The sequence below is a fragment of the Myotis myotis genome, unplaced genomic scaffold, assembly GCF_014108235.1.
Source record: "Myotis myotis isolate mMyoMyo1 unplaced genomic scaffold, mMyoMyo1.p scaffold_m19_p_3, whole genome shotgun sequence".
NCBI classification, from domain to species: Eukaryota; Metazoa; Chordata; class Mammalia; order Chiroptera; family Vespertilionidae; genus Myotis; species Myotis myotis.
Window position 1 is genome coordinate 208,537,807 of NW_023416335.1, and position 25,619 is coordinate 208,563,425.

General features: G+C 39.7%; 1 protein-coding gene across 4 annotated transcripts in view; it reads left to right on the forward strand.

Annotated features, from left to right (window-relative positions):
* The first annotated feature begins 10,549 nt into the window (after positions 1 to 10,549).
* The window catches only part of TNRC6B (trinucleotide repeat containing adaptor 6B), a 172,723-nt gene continuing 157,653 nt past the window's right edge, over positions 10,550 to 25,619 (forward strand). The window contains exons 1-3 of one of the 4 annotated variants that reach the window (XM_036296692.1): positions 10,550 to 11,079; positions 18,819 to 18,892; positions 25,290 to 25,380. In XM_036296692.1, the coding sequence (XP_036152585.1) occupies positions 10,957 to 11,079; positions 18,819 to 18,892; positions 25,290 to 25,380 (288 nt within the window). In that variant the 5' untranslated portion in view covers positions 10,550 to 10,956. The remainder of the gene's footprint in view (positions 11,080 to 18,818; positions 18,893 to 25,289; positions 25,381 to 25,619) is intronic. The other 3 variants (XM_036296694.1, XM_036296695.1, XM_036296696.1) reach the window with 3 other exon arrangements.

Sequence of the window (25,619 nt, forward strand, 5' to 3'; positions counted from 1 at the left end):
TATAAAAGAAAAATGCTATAGTCTGTGGTCTCATTATACTGTTTGCTTTACTTTTGTTTATGTGCATAAATTTTCAAAATAAGTTTTAAAATAAATATATAAGTAATTATAAAATGTTATATACTATGAAAAAATGAATAAAGGCTGCCTTAGAAATTTTCAAGGAGGACCATCATAGATCAAGTGCTCTGGGGAGTTTAAATTTAAGCTGAGACATGAGATTGAGAAAGAGCCACTATGCCTCACTAAGAAAGAAAGAATGCTGCCAATTAGTTGTAAGATATAAGATGGAATTAACTATAAAACCTGTCTGGATTTCACAGATGTTAACATGTAAAGAAAAAAAATGTACATTTCAGAATTGGTGAAATACAGTATTTTGATAGTAAATACTCATGAATTGCAGGAAAAAATTATCTGAAAATAATAATAAAAACAAACAGTTTGAATGAGAACTTGATGAAATAAATATGCATTACCCATAGCTGGAGAGTTTGTGTATAAAATATTGAAGGTTAAGACAACTGTTTTACTTTTATTTCTTCAGAAGTGAATGTGAACTGCAAGTGAACTGCCCTTGAGAAGGATTAAAATTTTCCCAGTGGCTGTTACTTAAACAAAAAATGTTCTTTAACATCAAATTAGTAGGCACTAGCTGTGGAAAGGACAGTTGTTGAATGTACAACATATTTGATAAAGCAGTAGTTTAATGTGCAGCTAAAATAGTAGCATTCTTCTGCAGGTATTTTTTTTTAAATGTTTTCCATTTTCTTTTCACTCTGGGTTTTGATTACCACGTCCATGTAGTTGAGAGGAGACTATTGCTAATTTCATGTGAACTTGGAGTTGGTCTGTTTTAGTTGGTCTTGTTGCTGATGATACTGCAATCTGTATCAGTGCATATAAGCATCAGTACTCTTTCCAAACATTTTGATTTGGTGAGATCATCTCAAATCATTATGAAGCTTCTAGCTAGAGTGCTGTCATTTAATGATATACAGTCTAGAAATCTTTACAACTATGTTTCCACAAAGAAAAAGAAGACTATACTCAGTTATTAGGATAAATTTTTGTTCTTTGGATTACTACAGTAGCCCCATTCTTCCTCCTACCACTACATATTTTTATCAATTAGGAATAAATTAGACTATGTATAATGGAAAATCAAACTTTAACCAAATAGAGATTAATTTTCTCTTACACAATATAAAATTGAGAAGTGATCCAAAGCTCTGCAGTCACTCCACAGTGGTGTTAATGTCTCACCTTCCTTCTAACCATCCTTGGTCCAGGGGTTCCCAAAGGCGTAGACGGAGTAGGTGAAGAAGGAAGGACACGGAGACAGTGTTCAGTTGATCAGCAGCCTAGCCAGGATCTCCAGCCAGGATCTCCAGCCAAGTTCTGGTCTGGATCTCCAGAGAGGTTCTGCTCTGGATCTCCAGCCAGGTTCTGTGTCCATGTTCTCTTGCTAGGTTCTCCAGGTTCTCCAGCCAGGTTCTGTAGCCATGTTCCCTCGCTAGGTTCTCCAGCCAGGTTCTGTCCAGGTTCTCCAGCCAGGTTCAATCACCAGGTTCTAGTCAGGTTCTCTTGCCAATTTCTATAGTCAGGTTCAGTCCAGGATCTTTTGCCATGTTCTCTCCAGCGAAGTTCTTCTGTCTCTAGAGAATGTTCTGTGTAGGTTCTGTGCCTAGGTTCTGTCTCTCTTGGTTCTGTGTTCTAAGTTCTGTATTCTAAGTTCTGAGTCTTGCTGTCTTGTTACATCTGTATTTATACCAGTTGATTCAATCCTATCAATCTCTATTACAAAGGTTAGGGCGTTTCTTATCTCCATTCCAGGGAGTAAAGATTATGTAGCTTAAGCATGATTATTCATAGTTAAAGTGATTAATTACCCGCCTGGCACTTAGTTAAGAGGTTTTATTCCCTCCCTAACTTCAGGGGAAAATCCCTACCTGGGGAAACAACCTTTCTCAGAGACCTTGGTTAAAACACATAGTGCCAAGAAGGTGAGCAAACATATTAAGAACAGTATGCCATATATGCCAGGTCCCTTGAAACAGCAAGCATGGACCGGCTCCCGGCAGTGTTGATGTGTTTTTTTTGTTGTTGTTGTTAATCCTCACCCGAGGATATTTTTCCATTGATTTTTAGAGAGAGTGGAAAGGAGGAGGAGGAACAGAGAGAAAGAAACATCGATGTGAGAGAGACACATCGATTGATTGCCTTCTTCACACACCCTGACCAGGTTCGGGAATCGAGCCTGCAACTGAGGTACATGCCCTTGACCAGAATCGAACCTGGGACTCTTCATTCTGCAGATTGATACTCTATCCACTGAGCCAAACTGGCTAGGGCTGTCAATGTGTCTCTTGATAGTGACATGGTCATTTCTCTGTGACCCCCAAACCCTCCCTTACCCCGGAAGAAGTGGAAAGGGTGAGATACGAAAGGTGTGCCTCATTTAATGATGTGCATCTTGTTGACCAGAGCTGTGATGTTGGGCCACATCTGTTTATAAGAAATATTGGGGAATCTAGCTGAGCACAGGGTTACCCCCAACCAAATCTGGATTGCAAGAGGAAGTGTAGGCAACTACCAGCTTTTGCCATGAACCCCTTTATTGTGTGATATATAGTTTTCTAAAGCATATGCTTCATTGATTTAGCAAACATTTACCAGGTACCTGCTCTGTGCCAAGCACCATGAATACAAATGTGAGTAAGGTACCTCATTTCTGCTGTAGTTGATAGAGGAAGTGGATATCAAAACAAAAAATTTTAGTTACTATAACTTACAACCTCCATACTCAAGGCAGATGTGATTGAAAATTGCAGTAGTTCATCCATGTCATCAACATAACTGAGCTAAGGACCTACCCTTTCACCTTCCATTCACTCTGACTCCCTTGCACTCCCCTGATCCCCAAACCCAAGTATTTGTATTTTATTGAATTGATTATCTTAGAAACATATAAACATAACTCTACCATACCAACTTCAGAAAGCACTGTCTGTCGTATTGAAAACATTGATGCCCAGAATAGTCAGGGCACTAAGTGCTCTAATCGTGGCCAAAATTTTATGAGACTTTAGATTATAGATCTTTAGACACTGGGTACTGCCGGGACTCCTCACACAGGGCACCACTTTGCCAGGGCTGACCAGCAGCCCCTGAATGACAGATGAACGGATTACTCCCATACAGTTTCACTGTGAAAGAGAGGGCTAAGGTGTTGCCTGGCTCAAGGGACCAAGCAGCCTCGATTGCCTGCCTCACTAGCCTTTTATTGTAGCAGCAGCTTGAGATAAAGTTTATCTTTTAGACACAATCAGTGGGCTAAGTAATCTTGGGAGGACACATGTGTTTACACTGTCCTCTAGGCAAGGGCATCCAGGGATTAAGCATAAGGATTCCAGTAAACAACCGGGGATCTGTACATGCACAGACTTGTTTGGAAAGGTCAAGGAATAATTAGGGGCACCGCCTTCGATACTCCCCTAAGTCGGAATACCCATAAACAGGGCAGGCGGCCTTCCGCACACTTCCCTTTTCTCAGAATGTCCTCCTTACAAACTTTCCAACCAAGTCTCATGTAGTCCCCAACAGGGTACTACTGAAATGGTCAGTTCTTTCTCAGGAGGCCTGTTAGGACAATTATCAGCCACAAGGAGTGGTTTAAAAAAAGCTCAGATATTACCTAGTGAAGCCTAAGAAACTCTTGATGTTATGGATGATCAGAGAAGAGTTTTCTGTTACTCAGGCATAGCATTGTATTTTTTTTTTTTTGAAGCGTTCAGATTTCCTGCAGAGACATGATATTTCCATTAATTGAACACTGGGTCAAACTTGCACTGGCATATAGCTGGTGTGATATTGCTGTACCTTGGCAACTTGAGTGAATTTGGGCTTGTAAGACGAATAGTGCAGCTTGATCAGGATGTTGTATGAGTACTTAATGGAACCCCATTACACCCCCACCAAAACTGGCTCCACCTCTCATGTCTTCTAAGAAATGTTCTCCCAGTCTCCCCCTGCTATTGAACAGTTGTAAGTTTTGTATCCAGGGGTTTCATACGATGCTGGATATATGCCAACAAATGACTATGAAAAACAAGGAAAAAAATTTTTTAAAAATATTTATTATCAAAAAAAAAAAAAAGTTAGATTTTGGTTTTTAGTGGTGGGATTGTATTTGTTAGCCTGTACATTGGCATGTGAACTTATTTTCCCACAAAGCAGTTGAAGAAATCTGTTAATTTATTTGAGCAGCTCTGTTAACATTGTTGTGAAAATAACAAGTTAGAATGGTATTTCAATGTGCTCCATCATGATAAAAGCTTCACTAATGTCAGGAAAGGTTATCAGTGGTCACCAATAGAGACTGGGCTTTAGGAGGGATACAATGAAGAAGGGGAAGAGATATTCCTTCCTAACCGGCTCCATCAGAGACGTCCACCCTGCCGATGGGTGGGGTGTCAGGTGGCATAGCTGGGCCATGCTTCCATCTCACTGAGGAGTTTGGACTGTATTCTCTATGGGCTGGGAAGTTTTAGAACTTTTTGAACAGACATAATTAGATTTACTTTTTATTGTAAGAGTGATTCGTGTTCTTTGTAAAGAACTTGAAGTTTATGAAGGAGAAAATGGAAAATTCCCCCATCCCACTCCTTAGCAGTACCTGTTTGTTTGTTTGTTTGTTTGTTTGTTTTTTGTATCTTCACCCGGCTGCTTGTTCCCCTCCTCTCCTTCCTATAGGTTGCCCTGACTAGAGTCGAACCCCCCAGTGCAGGACCTGGAATCGAATCTGTGGTGCACAGGACAACGCTCCAAACAACTCAGCCACCCAGCTAGAGCAGCAGCACCTGTTTTTAAAGGTTGCTGTATATCTTCCCAGGCTTTCCCCAAAAAACTTTTATTCTAGCATATAGTGTATGTATGTGTGTGTGTGTGTGTGTGTGTGTGTATACACCAAAGTCATGGCCCCCTGATGCTGCTGTTAGGGGGCCCACGCTTTCATTTTAGATTATTCTAATGGTGTCTGGTTTGGCTTCTTTCCCCAGTTTTCCAGCCCTTTAACACCTCTTGACACAAATTAGGATTATATTGGTGAGAGTAGAAGTTGAGAAAAAGGAATAAACCTGAAAGACTTTTCAAAAGAAAGATTAATGGTCTTTGGAGACTGAGTAGATGTGAGGGACAAAGGAGCAGAAAGCAAAAGAGGCATTTTCTAAACATTGCCACCAGATTTACACTTTCGGAAACATTTCTTTCACCTTGTTGTTTCCCTGTTCAGAAATCTGCAGTAAGATAAATCTAAAATGAGTTTTATTTGAATAAAATACAACTGACAGTTGACACCCAACCAATGTGGTTTCTCCTGTTTTGTCTAAGTCAAATCTCATTATGACAAACGACTTTGCAAGTAGATCCCTGCATTACCAAATACTTTCCAAGCCCGAGCCAGTGACCTACTTTAAGCAATATCCAATTTAACAATTTCAGTTCAGCAAACTAATTTGGATAGCATTTTAGGACTTGTAGAATTTAATATGAAGTACATTTGTATAAAGAACTGTCAGTGTCTAAGGGTTAGTTTAAACCCTATTTAGAAATCCTATTTATTGTACATAGGTCATTATTCTTTTATCTCATTATATACTATGCTTTCTGTATTTACCTTTTTTTTATACTTGCTGTTTGCCCATAAAAAGGGAGGGCATCATGCCAAATATCCATGTTTGCAATTATAAATGCAGTTGAAGCCAGTGTATGTTTGTACAGGTGGGATGAAATAAATGACAGTGAAAGCCTGTTTATCAAGGTAATTGTTTGTTGCTCCTAGATTGAAAAATGAGTATAGAGATGGTGCTTTGGGTTTTTTAAGATATTCAGTATGTGCCATTTCTATTTTTTTTATTTTTAAAAGCTGATTTTTATTGCTTTCTTCTTGTATTATTTAATCCCATATGTTATTGAGATTTTAAAGATGTGGGAATTACAGCTGGCTGTAAAAGAGTGCCTAATATTTGTTTTTAAAAAAACAACTTTATTGAGGTATAATTTACATACCATAAAATTCACCCGTTTTAGGTAATAGAATTAAAACATTTTAGTAAATTTACACAGTTATGTAATCATCATCACAACCCAAATTGAGACCATTTCCACCAGCCCAGAGAGACCTTGTTTGCCCATTTGCTGCTGCCAATTCTTGTTCCCACTCCCATTCCTAGGTATTCACTGATTTACTTTCTGTATAGATTTGCCTTTTCTAAAATTTTATGTAAATGGAGTCATACACTATGTGATCTTTGGGGGATGGCTTCTTTCACTGAATGTAATGTTTTTGAGGTTCACCTTTGTTGTAATATGTATCAGTAGTTCATTCCTTTTTATTGCTGAGCAGTTTTCCACTAGGTAGGTGTACCGTACTTTATCAGTTCACTAGTTAATGGACATTTGGGTTGTTTCCACTTTGGGGCTATTATGAATAATGCTGCTGTGAACATTCACACACACAAATGTTTGTTCTGACATTACATAAATGATTAATAACCAAATGAGAAAATCGGGAAATTTCATTGCAAAATATTTTAATCTGAAAATAAAAATCTTATCTTAGACCATATCAGATTACATTTTTACATTATATTAATTTCTTATTATCCCTTAAAGTGCTTTCCAGACTAGCAATATCATAGTAATCCTGTTGTTTTAAGGTAATAAAATCTCATATAGTAGAGATTCACACTTCTAAAATTTTATTTTCATAGTCATTATCATTTGAGCCTCACAATAGCCTTACAAGAGTTAGATAGGACAAGTATTATTACTTGTCTCTCATTTGCTGCTACCAGAGGGTGTCTACGCTCATATTCTGAGGTAATTGCTGTAGGAATCTCATCAAGACTATGCTTCCAGTTTGTAGTGTGCACCAAGGATAGGGTAGCGCCAAAGGACTACTCTTATATGTGGCATAGATCCACGTTTGGAGTCTTTGTAGCTTATTTGTTCCACAGATACTTGTTGAACATCTAGTACCTGCCAAGCACTGTATTAGATAGGGATTGAGACCTGAAAGGTGTAACTCTTAAGAAATTAACTATGGAAACCCAGAGGAAGACTATATCTAATGTGAAGGGGCTTTGTGGATAGGGAGGAGGTTATCAGTGTATTATTGATAATAGTAATAGCTTATACCTAGTTAATAATAATAATAGCTAATGTCTAGTGTTTACTCTCTCCCAGGCATGTTCTAAGTACTTTGCTTATATTTACTCATGTCATCTTCACAGCAACCCAGTTAGGCAGGTCATATTTTTATCTTATTTTACAGATGAGAAAGCTACAACAACTAAGGTTAGTAAGTTGATCAAGGTCACACCACCAGTAAATGGCAGATCTGGAATTTGAACTAGGCAGTGTGCCTCTCTAGAATCTGTGTCTCCTGAAAAGGCCTCTCACAGTAGTTGGCATCCAGGCTGTATCTTGAATGACATTTTGTACTTTGGCAGAAGGATGATTGGGATATGTCTACATGGTTTTCTAGACAGAAATATCACAAGTAAAAGTAAAAAGGCACAGGGTTGAGAGCGAGTATGAGACTACTTTTGAAGAAAGGTGGATGGCAAGAGATGAGACTAGAAAGACAAGGCTGAGTAATGAAGGACTGGAATGCCATCTAAAGAATTTGGGTTCTACACTCCAAGTTTTAAAGTTATACCAAAGATACCGCTTTCCCCTTAGTATTCATTTTGTTCGTTTTTAGGCTTTCATTCTTTTTCTTGTAAAACATATCACACGACTAGAAAAGTGCCTAATATACAAATGTAAAACTTAATGAATTATTTTAAAATAACCACCACTGTGATCAAGAAATAGGATGTTCCTGGGAGCCAGCAGCCCCCCCCTTCTTAGTGATCTTTGCTAGTTATAGTCTGTCCCTTCCCTTTCTGCTTTTACCACCCATATACTTCTAAACATTATAGTTTGGCTGATTTTGAACACAGATTCACATGCTATTTATATAACCTGGTCATTAGGTTTGCAAAATCCATCCCATGTTGTTGTGTGTAGCTGTTGTTTCTTTTTTATTACTGTACTAGAGGCCCGGTGCACGAAATTCATGCACGGGTGGAGTCCCTAGGCCTGGCCGGCAATCAGGGCCTATCGAGGCCATCTTGCTCAGTCCCAATCAAGGCTGGGCCGGCCGCTGGCCACCAGACAGGGCCTGCCGGACGGGGGGAGGGACCATGGAAGGTTTGCCAGCTGGGGGGAGGGACTGGGGGAGGTTGGCTGGCCGTAGGAGTTTGGCTGTGGGAGCGCACTGAACACCAGGGGCAGCTCCTGCATTGAGCATCTGCCCCCTGGTGGTCAGTGCGCATCATAGCGACTGGTGGACCGGTAGTTCGGTCCTAACAGTCACTTAGGCTTTTATATATATAGATGGTATTCCATTTTGTGAATATGCCAGAATGTATTTATCTGTTCTATGAGAATATTTGGGTTATTCCCAGTTAGGGGCTATTTTGAATAATGCTGCTCTGAATATTTTTATATATGTCTTTTTGTGCACATGTGCATGAATTCTGTTGGGTAGATACCTGCTGGGGTCCAACCCCAGCAGGTCCAGGGGTCCCCAAAGGTGTGGAAGGAGTCAGCGAAGAAGGAATGACACGGAGACAGCGTTCAGTTGATCAGCAGCCTAGCCCGGATCTCTAGCCAAGTTCTGGTTAGGATCTCCAGCCAAGTTCTGGTTAGGATCTCCAGCCAGATTCTGTGTCCATGTTCTCTTGCTAGGTTCTCCAGCCAGGTTCTCCAGGTTCTCCAGCTAGGTTCTGTAGCCATGTTCCCTTGCTAGGTCCTCCAGCCAGGTTCTGTCTAGGTTCTCCAGCCAGGTTCAGTCGCCAGGTTCTAGTCAGGTTCTCTTGCCATGTTCTATCCAGATTCTGTCTCCAGTTTCTGTCCAGGTTCTCCTGCCGTGTTCTCTTGCTAGGTTCTGTCTCCAGGTTCTGTGTCCAGTTTCTGTCCAGGATCTTTTGCCATGTTCTCTCCAGAGAAGTTCTTCTGTCTCTAGGTTCTGTGTAGGTTCTGTGTCTAGGTTCTGTATCCTGTTGTCTTGTTACATCTGTATTTATACCAGTTGATTCCAATCCTATCAATCTCTATTCCAAAGGTTAGGGCGTTTCTTATCTCCATTCCAAGGAGTAAAGATTATGTAGCTTAAGCATGATTGTTCATAGTTAAAGTGATTAATTACCCGCCTGGCACTTAGTTAAGAGGTTTTATTCCCTCCCTAACTTCAGGGGAAAATCCCTACCTGGGGAAACAACCTTTCTCAGAGAGGTGACTTGGTTAAAACACATAGTGCCAAGAAGGTAAGCAAACATATTAAGAACAGTATGCCATATATGCCAGGTCCCTTGAAACAGCAAGGATGGACCGGCTCCCGGCAGATACCTGGGGGTGGAATTGCTGGATCATGAAGTATGTCTGTGTTTAACTTTAGAACAGTAAAGCCAGACCGCATTCCAAAATGGATGTAGCAGTTGACATTTTCACACAAGTAGTATATGAGAAGTCTGATTGTTCCATATCCTTGACAATACTTATTCTCAGATCTTAAAGTTTGTAGTCATTCTGGTATATAATGATATATATAATTATGATTGTTTTTTGGTATTTTCCATTATGATTTTCTTTTGTATTTTCCTCACTGTTGAGGCTAGACACCTTTTCATATGTTTATTGACCATTTAGATAATATAATTTTTTGTTTGATGATGATCCTCATTGAACCTCTTGCCCATTTTTCTATTGAGTTACCTGCCTTTTTTTAAAAAAAAAAACTTGTTAGAACTCTTTACTGTTTTGAATATGAGCCCTTGATTGTTTTTATGTGCCCTGCTTTTTTACTTTCTTGAGGATGTCTTTTGATGAACAAAAATTCTGAATTTTTGTGTAATATTTATTTCTTTTTTGATAATAGGTGCTTTTTGTATCCTGTGTAGGAGATCCTTCCCTACCCCTAGGTTATGGAAACATTATTCCATATTATCTTCTAAAAGCTTTATTATTTACTTTTCACATTTGGTGTATAGTTCACCTGGAATTGATTTTTTTGCATGGTAATTCTTAATTAACTTAGTACTCCTCCGCCTTCAAGATATTTTTTACATTTTGCCCAGATTTTCTGGCTGTCCTCAGTATTGATTGGTCTGAATTACATAGTTTACCATTCGCAGAGCAGAAATCTCTTCCAAAGTTTTAGTTTCACTTTGACTTCAAATTGATCTGTTCTCTGAAGAGGCCTTAATAAATGTTTACTACAAAAATAAAATTAAAAAGACTGAAAAATATATAGATTCATAGTTTTTTCTATTTTTTAAAAAAATTTGAGATCAAAAGAGAAGCTTGTTTCATCAGTGTTTCTCTTAACTATAAAATACTGTTCGACAACTTAAAACTTGCTACATAAAATAAACAATTGTACTACTTGCAGGATAATTTTAGAACTTTAATCATGGTAAATTTTCAAATTAAAAAGCATCCACTATTGAACATTGACTTTGTTGATAAAAAACAGTTTAACAATGGTAATAGCTGCCTCCCTTTCTCTGTCTTTCCATATATTTAAACCTCTTTTTTGGCTAGAGATGGACTGTGTGCAAATCACATCCAGAATGCTTTTAGTTTGTGCCACAAAATATGAAGAAAATGTTTTCAGTTTATGGCAACTAGATCCATGACATATGATGCTCCAGGAACTGTTTTTACAGTGCACAAGATGCATGCGAATGGAAGAGCAAACTCACATGATTATTGGCAAGGGAACACTGGCTACGTGGCTGATGTTAACTTTGCTTTTTTAAGACAGCCAGATCAAGAAACGTCTGAAGAATTTGAGACTGTAGCAAGAGATGATTTTCATTTATTAAAACACAGCCTCGGGAAGCCATGGGAAGGCAGTTTCTTGTGAACCATTTACAGCTTCGAGAAGGAGAGCACAGTGTAGGTGCCAGAGAGGAAAACCTGACGTGGCCTCCAGGGAATGTTGCCAGGGGAAGCGCACAACACATGGTGAGGGAGAGGCTCCTTGTCCCACTGTCACCGGAACCCCACCTTGCCCTGCCATTTCTGTTTCTGTGGTTCACAATGGAGGGGAGCTTGGTTATAGCCAAGATATTAGGAATAAGTGTGAGTACATGGAAGTTATGGCTCTCAAGCCACCCACTTCCTTCCTGCCCAGCCCTTGCTTATACCATTCTTTCTCTTTGAAAATTAATGAGCCAAAGTGTGGTCTGAGGACTCCTCCCCACCTGCCATCCAGACCCTTTCAGGGGGTCTATGAGGTCACAACTATTTTATTAATACTAGAGTGATATTTGCCTTTTAAACTCATTTTCTCATGATTGTCGAGTTTTCCAGATGCTACACGACATATGAGACTACAAAAGATTGAATGCAAAAGCAGAAATTAAGATCCAGCTGTTGTCTCTTCAGCTAGATATTTGCAAAAATGTAAAACAATGGCACTTTTCTCAAATTTTTATCTTTTAAAATATTTTTAATTTTAAAATGTTTATTTGTGTTTTTTTAAAATATGTTTTTATTGATTTCAGAGAGAAAGGGAGAGGGAGAGAGAGAGAGAAACATCAATGATGAGAGAGAATCATTGATTGGCTGCCTCCTGCACGCCCCCCACCGGGGATCTAGCCCGTAACCTGGACATGTGCCCTTGACTGGAATCGAACCTGGGACCCTTCAGTCTGCAAGCAGCGAGGCTCTATCCACTGAGCCAAACTGGCTAGGGCTGTATTTTTAAATGAATATTTAGGAATAAATCTTTTAATTTTTTCATAGTTTAATTTTTAATATGGTGAATATTGACAGTTATGAGCTAAATAAACTAAAGCTCTTTAGGGTCCTTAATAATTTTTAAGAATCTAAAGAGACCCTGAGGCCAAAAAGGGTTTGAGCATCACTGTTTAAATCCTGTCAATTCCAGATGAAATCCTGGTTTCCGTGAGGGCTGCATAGATCGTCTAGCCCAGTGGTGGCGAACCTATGACATCTGACACGCAAACTCATTTTTTTGGTTGATTTTTCTTTGTTAAATGGCATTTAAGTATATAAAATAAATAGCAAAAATATAAGTCTTTGTTTTACTATGGTTGCAAATATCAAAAAATTTCTGTATGTGACACAGCACCAGAGTTAAGTTAGGGTTTTTCAAAATGCTGACACGCCGAGCTCAAAAGGTTCGCCATCACTGGTAGCCCATTGTTTTTACTGCATTCCCGAAACTTCTGTGCCACACAATTTAGCGCATAGTTTTTGTGGAATTGCTTCCTGTGCTAGTTTTCTTCTTCTTATCAAGAGTATAAGACTTCTGAGGACAGGGATATCTTAAATGAGAGCTTTTGAGACATCCATGATTCATATTGCTATGCACAGCATAAACAGTTGGTAATGATGATTATTATTATCTTCAGTATCAATATTAAAATTTCCCAAACTCATTGGTTTATTGAAGAACCAATACGCATTTACAATTTTTTGAATAGCCTTAAGAGAAATAGCTACTTGATTAAAAACAACACTACATAAAATCAACATACAATATGGAAAAGGATTAAAAGCTTTTTAATCATAAATTGCCAATAAATTGGCTATAAAAGCTGAGTATGTTAATCTGTTTAATTTTTATGTGACCAGCAATTGCTGTAAAACTGGCCATAGGCCCTTGCTCTGAAAACACCGAGCATAGTGCTGGGCCCTTAGTAAGCATTCAGTAAAGTTGGTTGAGTTGAATCTGCTGTTTCAGTAGCCCGCCTCGCCGGCCGTCTCTGCTGTTCTTGTAGCAGGCAACTGTTATTCCCTGCCCCCACCTCCAGTTGTGTGTAGGTCTTCAGAAGTTAGCCTTATTTTCCAACGTCCTTTCTGTTAAGGAATTGACAAGTTGTCTTGGACTAAGCTAGAGGGCATTAGTTAACTGACCAAACTAGATTAGTAGCTTAGTAGCTGAAGGGGAGGCACATGCCTTTTCTTCATCCCTGCTGCAGATTATGTTTTTTTTAAGCAATGCTCTCTGATTTACAAGATATAAGAATGAATTTAACAGTTTTATGACAAGGTCCTGCTGTTAATCCCAAAATTTCCTTCACAGCTTCTCCCTGGAAGTCTGAGGGTCCCATACAAGTAACATACTGCCTTGAGACCCAAGCATTATTTCACCATGGTGTTCCTAGAATAGAGCATGATACCTAGCAGGTGGCTCATTCACTGAATGAATGAAATGAAGTTTGTACTGTGGTCCTGGATAAAATATTGTAATTTATAAGCAGCATCGTTATTTGAGTAAACTAAGAATATTATATTGAGTTGACTTTATTTTTCCCCTGCAAAGTAACTGTGTTTATTCCATAAAAATTTATTGGGATGTCCTTTGTATTAGTACTGTTTTAAATGATGGTCATGCATTGATAAATCAGACTTAGATCCTGTGTTCAGCAAACTTATAACCTAGTAGTATAAACAACATACACAAGCCTAGTGGAAATATATACCAAGTTCAGTTGCTAACTCAGAGGAAGGATCCATCCACATCACCTATAGGTAGGGGGAAGGGGTAGAGATCAACCAAAGGACTTGTATGCATGCATATAAGTATAACCAATGGGCATAGACACTAGGGGGTGGGGTGAGAGCATGAGCAGGGGGATGGGGGGCAATAGGGGGAGAAGGACACATATGTAATACCTTAATCAATAAAGGGGAAAAAAAGAGGAAAGGATGAACTCCTGAGGAATATACCAGTAATGAAAGGACAAGTAGAGAAAGACTATCCAGTAAAAGAAACTGGTAAGAAATGGTCTAAGAGGTGCAAAAGTAATGCATTTGGCTCCTTCTGTGTGGTAAAGGGGCTAAACATGTTCCATGTCAGTTTGGGCATCAGACCTAGGCTCAATCTTTGAAGCTAGGAATTGAGTTTGGTTCTCTCACCACAATCCCTGTCTCCCCAACTCCCACATACAGAAGCAGCAACTCCTCACCCAGCCCCAGCCTGTCCAAGATGGGAATCTGAAAATCAACAGTATTGACAAAGGCCTTGGGCTGGCTACAAATCCAGTGAGGCAGGAGAACCCAGGCACAGCCAAGAGACCAGGAACTAAAAGAAGGTGCCCCTGGCCCAGTGGCTGGATCTATCTGCATTATCCTTAATTGCCAGATAGGAAAGGAGCTTCCAAAGGACAGAGTTTCAGCTCTCTGATTTTTAAATGCCCAGGTTAAAGCAAAACCAATGAATAATATTCATTGTATTTGGCAACTGGGACTGACAGAGAAAGAAATCAAATTGCAATGATTAATAAGTGAATGAGAGAGAGAAGGACATTGAGACCACAAATAACATTTTCTTTTTATAAAAGCTTGACTGGGAGAGGAAAGGGGGGAGAGAGGACACAAAAGCTCGAGGAGATTACAGATTAAAGGGGCTGATTTTAGGAATGGACAGACTTGTACATTTTTATAGAATTTCCAAAGTGTCAAACTGAAGTAGAAGTGACTTGAAACTGCAAAGCGCATGGAACAATAGTCACTTGTGTATTGGTGGCCGAATAAACCCATTTACCTATAGCAATGCTCCCTCAAGCGTTTGTTATTATTATGTGTGTTACTTAATTAAATAGGCTGCTTCTTGCCCACTTGAGCAGGGTATGCCGTTTACAGAGCTGGACTTGTGGTATCCTCCTGGTCCACGCTCGCCTCCTGGGAACACATCCCCAGCCTCCTTGCTGGTGTTTTGTTCCTCCCGCACATCTGTTGCTTCACTTAACACATCTTTTCCTGACGTCATGCTTGAAGTTAGGCCAGTTGCCAATGACATAGGCAGCCTGGGTTTGCAGTGTTATTAGTGACTCAGTTAAAAGTTTATAGCATATTCTTAACAGTCTGCAACCCCAAGTATTATGCTAGATGTCAAACAGATAAATAGTGGTGAGTCTTGGGAACACTGAGGTTGGGGGAGAGAAGATAGCCTTATCTATGTTGTTTGAGTTTTTTGATATGAGAATCAAAATTAAATTTAAAAGAATTATGTTAAGTAATCAAGTTTGAAAATTAAATCCTACCATATCAGAAGCGATATTAATAAATATAGTTTTTTGAATATGTATTTTTAAACTTGCCATATTCCCTAGGAAAGATGCAGTTTTAATTACATTCTGTGAGTTTAGTTATGTGCTTGGCTGTGGAGGAACTCTTGAAATCTCCTTGCAGTTTAGTTGGTCCCGGGGGTTGATTTAGTCCAAGATCCACTGAGCCTTCCCTACCCCTGTGTAAATTCCAAGGCCAACCTGGTTATTCTGCAAGAGAAGAGAGAGAACTGGAGTGGTTCACATAGTTTACTGCTGCGGCTGTACATGGTCAGATAGTAGGATTACAGTATATAGTCCTGAACATTTCAAACTGATATTTTGAAGGAATTTGCTATTACTCATACCTTAGAAGGAAAGTAGTGCTTTAGATAACTTCAACTGGATCATTTCAAATGTTGATTTTAGAATTAAATTTTATGTTTATATTGAGTATGAGTCCATCTGATACACAGGTTCACAGCCCTGTGGAGAGTAATGAAGCTGGTTTCCAGAGTACTTGGAACACTGCCCAGTTTCCCTTGCCTGCCTCTCCACTGCTTTACCTCCTTTATTCTCACTGAATGTCAGTGTCTGGGACCAGCTGCCAAGCAGGCAAAGGACTGAGCTGGCCACTGTGTCCTAAGCTTGTCTGTTAACAAGATATGTAATTATGAGCTACTTTATGAAGTTGGTATGGAGTTTAGACTACTGATAAGTCTAGAGAAGCAGTCCTGGGCAGAAACTAATCAGAATAGAGAACTGAAAATTAGTCATTGTCATCTTGATGGTTTATAGTTGACAATAAATTAAAGAATCTAGTCTGTCTCTGAGGTACTGGAGGGTCGCACATAACTGCATAGCTCACATTCTCCGTGAGGGCCAAACCCATCTTGGAAGTTGCAGCTGGCTGCTTCCATTTTCCCCAGTGCCTTTTATTTAATGGGGAAGCATCTATGTTGAAGGACTGGGGTATAGGGATCATGTCAGGATTTAGTTCAGTTTATGTTTATTAAACTGCTACCTGATGCCAAATTCAAAGATGTGTAAGACATAGATCTTGTTGTCTTGAGTAAAGGAAATAGACCCATGGATATTACCAATATTATATGGTATACCTCAGAGGAGGAACACTTAGTGGAGCCAGGAAGGGTATAGAAAACTTCAAAACAACACCCGAGGCAGATCTCAAGAGAGCAGTTGAAGGGAATTAGGCAAAAGGTCCTCAGAGACATCAGTGCAAGGAAATCATGTGGGCAAGGAAACCAATAGCAGTCCATGTGAATAGAATGTGAAGTGATGATGCAGTTAAGAGAGATCTTGAATTTTACCCCAAAAGTAATGGGTAGCTCTTGAGTGAATTTTAGCAGTGATTTATTTAGAGATCAAATTTGCTTTTTAGAGATCGCTGGGACAGTGGTGTGTATAGTAGGAAGATAGGGATAATAGTAGTAATTAAAGTATTACTAATACTCATTACACAGCACAATTCCATCTAAGATTTGTTTATTCAAACACTTAAACAAGGTAACATAAGGTGATGGCAGATAAGGGGCAGCAGATGTTTTCAAGTTACACTGAAGTACCACCTCAAACATTGTGACATAATGTGGGACTAAAGCTGTAATTTACAGTCTGTAGCCATGGGGAATGGAATTCACTTTCTTGGACAGAAACATTGATTGTGAAACTAAGGGGCCGACTTCCAAACAGTGACAAGCTGGCACAGTGTGGATGCTCATCGCAGATATATTTCTGCCAGTCTTGTCTGGCATTGTTTTGCCCACCTATACACACACACAGAGGTCCAACCTTGAGCAGAATATCCTTCTGATGTTCGTTTTTGCCGTTGTAAAATGAAGTGACTGGCTTGAGGTCTGTAAATGTCTACTAATAAATGTCTGTCATTTCATATATTTTGATGTATTTGTATATGCGCAGGTATGTAAATATGTATTTCATATATATTAAGAGACATTTCATCTTGAAATGAAAAAACATTTCACAGCATTTGTTAGCATCTTGCTATGATCTGATTTGATTTTTAAGAGGCCATTCCAGCCATTTTTTGGGAATGGATTGGGGAGGAGCAAGAATAGGCTCCAGGAGGCCAGCTAGGAGGCCTTCACAAGTGAGAAATGATGATGGCAATGAAAATGAAGAATTGTGGGTAGATCAGAGATACATATTGTGAAAGCAGAAATGACAGGACTTGCTGGTGGCTATGAGAGGACTGGGGTAGAGTGGGAAATCCAAGATGAATCTGAGGTTCTGACCAGCAGCTGGGTGGAGGGAGGATGGCGTCTTGTTTGAGACAGTGGAGATATGGAGAATGCGGTCTGGGTAGGGAATGAAGAGGGCAATTTGGGATGCAGTATTAAATCCTAAGTGATTTTGAGACATCCTCACATGAAATGGAGAAGTTGAAAAGGTAATTTGCTATTTTTCTGGTAGGACGTAAGGGTAAAATAAATAATAAAAGTATAATACAGGTTTTAATGTTTCTTCAGCAAGTATTTCATATTTCAGTTCATATTCTTAATAACCACTTGCCTTTATTGAGCATGTGGTTGGTGCTGCCCTGTACTAAGTGTTTTACACATATTTTATTTGAACTTCCAAAGAACCCTCTGAGAAAGATGCTGTTACTGTTTCCAGTGTTGAATGAGGAAGCTGAGATTTCAGAGGTTAGGCTATGAGCTGGTAGATCAGTGGTTCCAAACCTCTTTTTGGCCATGCCCCACCTAAGCATCTCTTAAATCCTGATGCCCCCCCGTAACATTTAATTCTTATTATTCAAAAAGCGAACTCGCCCTAACCGGTTTGGCTCAGTGGATAGAGTGTCAGCCTGCGGACTGAAGGGTCCCAGGTTCGATTCCGGTCAAGGACATGTACCTGGGTTGCGGGCACATCCCCAGTAGGGAGTGTGCAGGAGGCAGCTGATCGATGTTTCTCTCTCATCGATGTTTCTGGCTCTCTATCCCTCTCCCTTCCTCTCTGTAAAAGATCAATAAAATATATTAAAAAAAAAAAAAAAAGCGTGAACTCTTATTAACATGGAGGAAGCCTCAAAGGCCATTAACTTGGTCTAAGCATGGCATCCATGAAAGAGAAAAATAAAAGAACAAAAGAACAATTGAAGTACTAAGAAAGAAATCACTAAGAAATTGTTTAGACTTTCTGCAGAGCCTGGGGCGGGGAACCCAGCCGCCCAAGCCCCGGTTCCGGCAGCACAGGGACCGGCCGTGGCCTTAACCCCAAGGCGGCCCCGCTCCCGTTCTCGGCAATAAACGTGGCCTCGTTTTGTAAAAAAAAAAAAAAAAAAAGAAATTGTTTAAAAAATAATATGAAGTGATATGAAAAAATAGCGAATAACATTTTAAAACATAATAGAGAACTGAAATGCTTAAATATGTCACAGTATATATTTACATACTGTATATGAGGCCCCAGAACCATAAGAAATGCAAAAAATTCACTGTTAATAACTCATTCTCGAATTGTCCCCCTTAAAAATCAAATTGTCCCCCTATGGGGCATGTGCCCCACATTGGGAAACCACTGTGGTAGATGGAGAAGCCTGGATTGGTACTAGGCTGCCTGAATTCTGAACTTAGTTCCGCCACTTGCCATGGCATCTTGCTATGAGTGTGTGGCTTATTGTGATTTTTTCTCTCTTTTCAGGGTTTTGGTTTTTGCACTGAATGTAGTCTAGATTCATCTTCACGGGCGTGTGTTGCCCCAGGATACTGTCAAAGGTAAGTTTTTAAAATTTCTTTTTACCCAGTATTACTAGTAGCATTGAATGGGAGAGTCTTCATCTTAATAAGAAGAAAAGTACATTTTGGCATCATTACTTGTTTCCAGAGTTCTTACAGAAGGGTATTTAAAGTGTTCATCACACCAGCCCTTTGCATTTCTCATTGGTAGAGCCCCTTAAAAAGCATTTGTAATTAGGTTGCTACTGATATTTTGTGCCTCGTCGTTTAATAAAGCTGGAATTTGTCACTAGGATTTAGCAATTCTACAGTTTTATGCAAGTGTATTCCTAGCTTCTCTGCCCCTACTCTGTCCCTGCTGCAGTCTGTAGTCCACATTACTACCCGAGTCAGCTTTCTAAATGATAGATTCACTCATGTCGGTCCTTTGCTTAAACAGCTCTCATGGCTCCCAGTTGCTACAGATGTCACCCTACAAACCCCTTTCAAAACTTAGTTGCAATCAACATTTCTGGCTTCTTTCTTACTGAACCCCTATCTATAAGCCTTTTTCTTTTTCCCAGATAGTTAGTTCTTTTTCACAACTTTGTGCCTTGGTTGATACTTTGCTCTTTGCTTAGAGTTTGGAAGAGGGGAGAATGCAACTTCTCTCTTCCTTCTTGTATCTTTTCTACTGTCCCCTCTGGACTCTCTTGGCAGGTTTTCTTTTTCATCCGTGTTCTAGGAGCACCTGTCATTATTGCAGTAACAAAGCATTCATTATTTTACATTAGAGTTGTTTATTTGTATTATGTCTCCTTTACTAGTCTATAAACCCTTTGAAACTTCTTGGAAAGGAACTGTTTTTTTAGTGCCTGTTGGCTGCTCCTAGACACCTTGTTCAGTGGTATGAATATATTATTTAATCCTTATAACACTACCTCCTGACCAGTTTTATAGGTAAAAATAATGAAGATTAAAAAGCTAAGTAACTTGCTCAAGATTACACAGCTAGTACGTGTCAAAGAATAATGATTTTGCCTGTTCAAAACCAGTGCTTATTGTACTACACCACATTAGCCTAGCACCATCTGGCATGTGGTTGGGACCCAGTAAATATTTATTGAATTGCCATCTATTGCAGTTTAAGTGAAAAGGACTTTAGTTGATTAATCCAGTCATTCCTACATGGAAATTTATTGAATTCCCATTAAATACAGGTACACAGTTTTAAGTAAACTGTGACTATAGAGTTTAATGAGATATAGTGTATGGTACTAAAAGGTTAACAGTCTAATAGGAAAGTCATTTATGCAAGCAAATAAATCCAATAAAGTTGCAGATCCTATAACAGGGTTCAAATAAGATCCACTGGGGACACTGAAGAAGAAATCATCAGCTCTACCTAGAGATGGACCAGGAAATCCTTTCTAAAAGCTGTGTCTTCGTGAGGAGTATCGGGAGGAAAGGGCATAGGGAGTAATATGAATAAAGCCGTGGACACCTGAAACAACCTGACATATTTGTGAAGCTATAAGTAGCTCAGTATGGTTGGAACAAAAGGAACAAAAAGGCCTGGTTAGTGACGCTGGAGAGACAGGTGAGGGCTGGATCCTGGAAGACTTTGAAAATATTAGCGTATCTGCCAGCTTTTAGAGGAGGCCTAGCACAGATGCTGTATGACATTACTCATATTTGGTCATTACCATTTGTTGAGTCCTGTCCTGTGTGTGCTGAAGCACTGTGCCAGGTCACAACTATCTGTCACTTACTGTGTATGGCAAATTGATGACAGCTCTGAGGTGAAATGATGTGCTGAAGCAGAAATGAAGTGCTTATGTTGGCACGTCATTTTTGACAGCTTTACCACCACTTGTTCACCCCTCCAGTTAATGTTCACATAAGTGGACTTTGTCATGGCTTTTTCATCACTCTGTTAGCACCGATACACTGGACCCTATGTCACTTCCCACGTGGAACCCCTAGCTTAACCATATACTTCTGCATTGCCTGATTCTCCTTCCATTTTGTCAAAAGGACAGTAAAACTGACCTAGAACCTTAGACACAACTATAAGCTATTCCTTCAAATAAGAATGTCATCAAGACTTTTTCAAGAAACACATTAAAAATATTAACGGTATTTCAAAACAACAAGAGAATGAGAGCAAGCAAATTAAATAAAGGACAAATTAAAAAGATAGGTATCGGTATGAAATATAGTAAGTAGGCAGATTATATGGTGTTAATCAGGAAGGATTTTTAGAAATACAAAATGACTGAATAGAAGGATGGAAATGTATGGAGAGAATGGAAAGACGGTTTGCCTGAGTGAAGGTTCAGCACCATCCCCACAGGCACCAACCATATTCAGCCACCAAGTTAGAATTGAAAGGAACCCACTAACTAATATTCTGCTTCCTGTCTACATTCTAAAACAATGGAAATAGACGACGAGGGAGTAAGACAGGCAGAGAACAAAATTTCACTTTTATTTTAAGTTGACATGAGAGAACTGGCTCATCTTTGAACTCCAGAACTTGGGTTTTCTCACCCAGCAGCACTACTCTGGGATAGACCACCTCCTAGAAGGAAGAAAGGAGCAGAGCACAGTAGGTACCCCCAAGGGAAAGGGGAGAGAAGCGGGGGACTCTGCAAGCTCGGTTTCCCCCTCTAGGCTTACAGCAGGAGTCAAGGATATGATAAGACCGGAAATAGCAAACAAACTGATACTGCCCTATGTGGAGGGAGCATCAAGAGTGAGGACGAAGTTTTTCTCCTCTAACACTCACCAGCTTTTGTCTCTTACACAGTGAATGTCGGTCAGCTGGGGTGTGCGGTCCCCTTTTGGTCAGGGATGGTCTCAGGACCATCCTACTCTCACTTTCATGAGGACACCACCCCACTACCAATCACTGTTCTCTTGGGACCATCAATAGATTCTGTCCCCAGAAGATTCTAAAATGGATCAGAATGGTATACAAATTATGTGAACTCCAAGGCTAAACAAAATCATTTCAGCACTGTCCCCACCACCAGCAAATTAAAAAAGTAAGCCTACCTCCAGCCCAAGAGCAGATAAAGTTACGTTCCCTGAATGCAATACTCAGTCTTGCCAAAGATTGTAGCAGAGACACATTGGTATCTGAGGGAGCGGGGAATGGGCGAGGTTCTCTTGGTTTGAGCCTCACCAAGTACCATTAGTCCATGCCAGCGTCCAGAATATATGACTTGGACACTGCCACCATTTGGAGGAACAATCTGCCAGCAAGAGGTTAAATGTGGAACTGTCTTTATCATATCTGGGGGAAAAAACAACCAATGCACATGTTTTCTCTTTTAAAGATTACTATTTGAAATATCACCTCCTCCTTGCAAAATGTAGATGGCGCCCCAGTTACCAGTTTTCCTCTATTAGTTCCCTCCCTCCCTGTCTGCCTCTGCTCTTCCTCCCTCCCTCTCTTCTTTCCTTCCCTCCTTCTGTGAAGTATTGTGAGAAACCTCTTTGAATTTCCCCCTTTGAATTGCCCATGTAAGCCTAGCACAAACAATTTAAACCTAGAAGTTCACTGGTTTTGTAACCCATGTACTATTTTAAATTTAGTTGCCTTGCAGCTTATATGCATCAAATAATTGTTCTACTCACTAATATATAAAAGGCCTGTATGAAGAAAGTCTTTTTTCCAAAAGTCTAATAATCTTTATCTCAGCCATGTCTACTTAGGAAAAGCTGTGTCTGCATAATTCAAGGTCAGCCTTCTGTGCTTTGAAGCTACCAGGCCTGCTAATGCCCTATTCCCTTTGCTGAGGCCAGCACAGCTGGCATTTGCTTGCTAGGCCAGAGTAGCCAGTGTATGCTGAGACCACTTGTGCATCTGACATTTAGGTGAGCTTTCAGTACTACTGCCATGGCAGAGAGTGGCTTGTTTCTTTGCTGAGGCCAGCAAAGCCCCCAAGCCTTCGCTAAGGCTTTATGTACCGCTACACACAGCCTGTCTCTATAGAAACTGCCACTACCTGAAGACAGAGTTGCCATAACTACAGTCACCACTAAAGTCAGAATACAGTGTGGCCTATGGTTTATAAACTTCTAATTTGGCCTCAGTAATTAAAAGCTAGTGTACAACTGTAAAAGCTCATGTGGCCTAATGTAAAACCTCTTCAGGGTCACAACACTTTGCCCCCCCCTCAGTAAAGACCAAGGCCCTAAGTCATGGCCCCAACAGAAGCCTCAGAAATTCCACATGTATATCACTCCCCAAATTTTACTTCATGTCTGTTTATCAAGACTAATCTCATGCGGTAGGTGTTAGGGTTTGAGAGATACCCAATAAACAGCACTCTCATTTTCCCTTGGCTGAGTTCTGTACCAGCTGAGAAATAAGATCAGAGAAAGGCTTTTGGGAGACCAAAATATCATCTCTATTCTGAATAAAGCTAAATTGGAGAATTCAGCTTAAATCTGCAGGCAAGTGAACTTCTTAACACTGAACCTCAGAATTCTTCAGACTTGCCTATTCGCAGGTAATTGTGAGGGGCCTGCATTGATAGGGACAGGAGAAGAGAATGCGTGCTCCCTGGGGACGCTGGCTTCCAAAAGGAAGAGAGAGATCACATATCTTGTTTCTCCCTCTGAACTCACCTTTCAGATGAGATCCTGTGCCTCCTCTGGGGTAGTGTGTGTGGAGGTGGAGAGGAGCCAGGAGTGAACCTTGGGAGAGGGAAGCAGCATTCCTTTTCCCAGCACATTCAGATGGAAATGGCACTGAGAGAGTCGGGTCCCTTTCTTGGTCAGCTCTGCCTATAATGCCTCATCTGGGAAACACAATCTCTATTTCAGTAAAGTAGCATTCAAACTTAAAGACATTTTGAAGTAATTTGCATACCAAATCTTTCTAGATATGTTAATTGAATTTTTCCAGTGCTATCCATTTAATTTTCATAGAAAGAGCAATTATGTTTTTTGCACAAGTGTCATAAACAGGTGAGGGTCGAAACCAACTAAAGAAATTCTGTTTCACTTGCTGTGAGCATCAGTCATGTTTTACAGAGGGAATGGGCAATGTCAGTTCATCTGGAAGGAATGAATAGGAGGTGACTGAGAGAGCTTCCACTGTACCAGTTTTACGTTTTACATCAGATAAATACGCATTAGTTCCCCAAAATCCTCATTAGGTGAGCATAGTAGATATTTTGATTCCCTTTTCCCACCCAGCTGATGAGGAAACAAGATTCCCAGAACTGTCTTTTTATTTTTTATTTTATTTTTTTATTTCATAGAAGGGAGGGAGAGGGAGAGAGAGATAGAAATATCAGTGATGAGCGAGAATCATTAATTGGCTGCCTCTTGCACACCCCCCACTGGGGATCAAGTTCCCGACCCAAGCATGTGTCCTGACTGGGAATCGTGACCTCCTGGTTCATAGGTCTTCGCTCAAACACGGAGTCATGCCAGCCGGGCAGAACTGTCTTTTTGGCCTCAGGTCTTGTGGCTGGTTAGTGAGAAGCCTGCACCAGAGCCAGATCGCCAGCCCCCCAAGCTGCTACACCCATAAAGAGATTTCTCTGCACACACAAAAAGTACACCATGAAGCATCTTTTTAGCTTTTATATTTTATCGCTATGAGCCTTTTAAAGCATTTGAAACATTTAAAAATATTTGTACCTGCATGTATAATAGAGATTTTTGTGTCAGTTTTGAGTAATGATTACTCAGTACTTACTTATTTAATGAACTAATTTGAATGTTGCATAAAATTATAGTTATTTTGGTATATTTTAATTTATGAAATTTTAATAAACTTTCACTTGACTCATTTTATTCTTGGAGGGGAATTACTTTTTATTGTCATGCCCTATGAATAGCCTGTTCTCTTATAAAAATAAATTAACTGACATTTAGTTTATTAAGCAAATTTCTTAAACTAAAACAAGTAGGATCAATCAGAGTACACCTTAATTTCAGTCATAAAATATCACAAGTGTTGAATGTAAGTTATAAACCCAAGAAACCCAGCCAATTTTAATAGTCTAGCTTAATATCCAGGCAGTACAACTGGCTACCGCATAACAGTTGGTTCAGTGCTTTACTTAGGTAGACATCCTTTCTGACAGGTCAGCATTTGTACTGTATGAGTTACTGAAGATTTTCACTATCACTTCTTCCAAAAGTCAAATAAAAAGAAAATTATCTAGTACTGTTCAATACTCCAATGTCTTAAACTTTTGCTAGCTATCCTCCCTCAAGGTGAGGAAAATTCCCTCTCTACTTCAGATATATGTGTATAGACATACAGATGTACACACACACACACACACACACACACACACACACACACACACGTTAAGGTTGTACTTCACAGTCCACAGTATCAGTAACAGAATTTCAGTCTGATCTTTGAAGAAACAAATGTCTGAACTGAATTCCTTGTGTGTTTTTCTCTTCCTATCTCTTTTAGGCAGTATTTGTGTGTTTCTGCAGAGTTTTGCACAGAGTCTGTTCCCATGCAAACCAATGAGGGAGAAGTATCGGAAGAAAGCGGTTCCAAGGTCAGTGAATTACTAAAGGTGCAAACAATTTGAGTAGAAATGAAAAGCAGAGGCAGTGGATGAGTGGAGTGGATGTTTTAGTTGAATTTAGAAATTAGATTGATTTAAGGTAGACAACCTTAGATTGAGATTTTTTCCCCCTCAATATCCATTTTTGTTATGCTACATGAGAAATTTAAAGGATTTTACTGAACTCCTGGAGAACTTAATGATTAATTTGTAGAATAATTTCCTTTTTT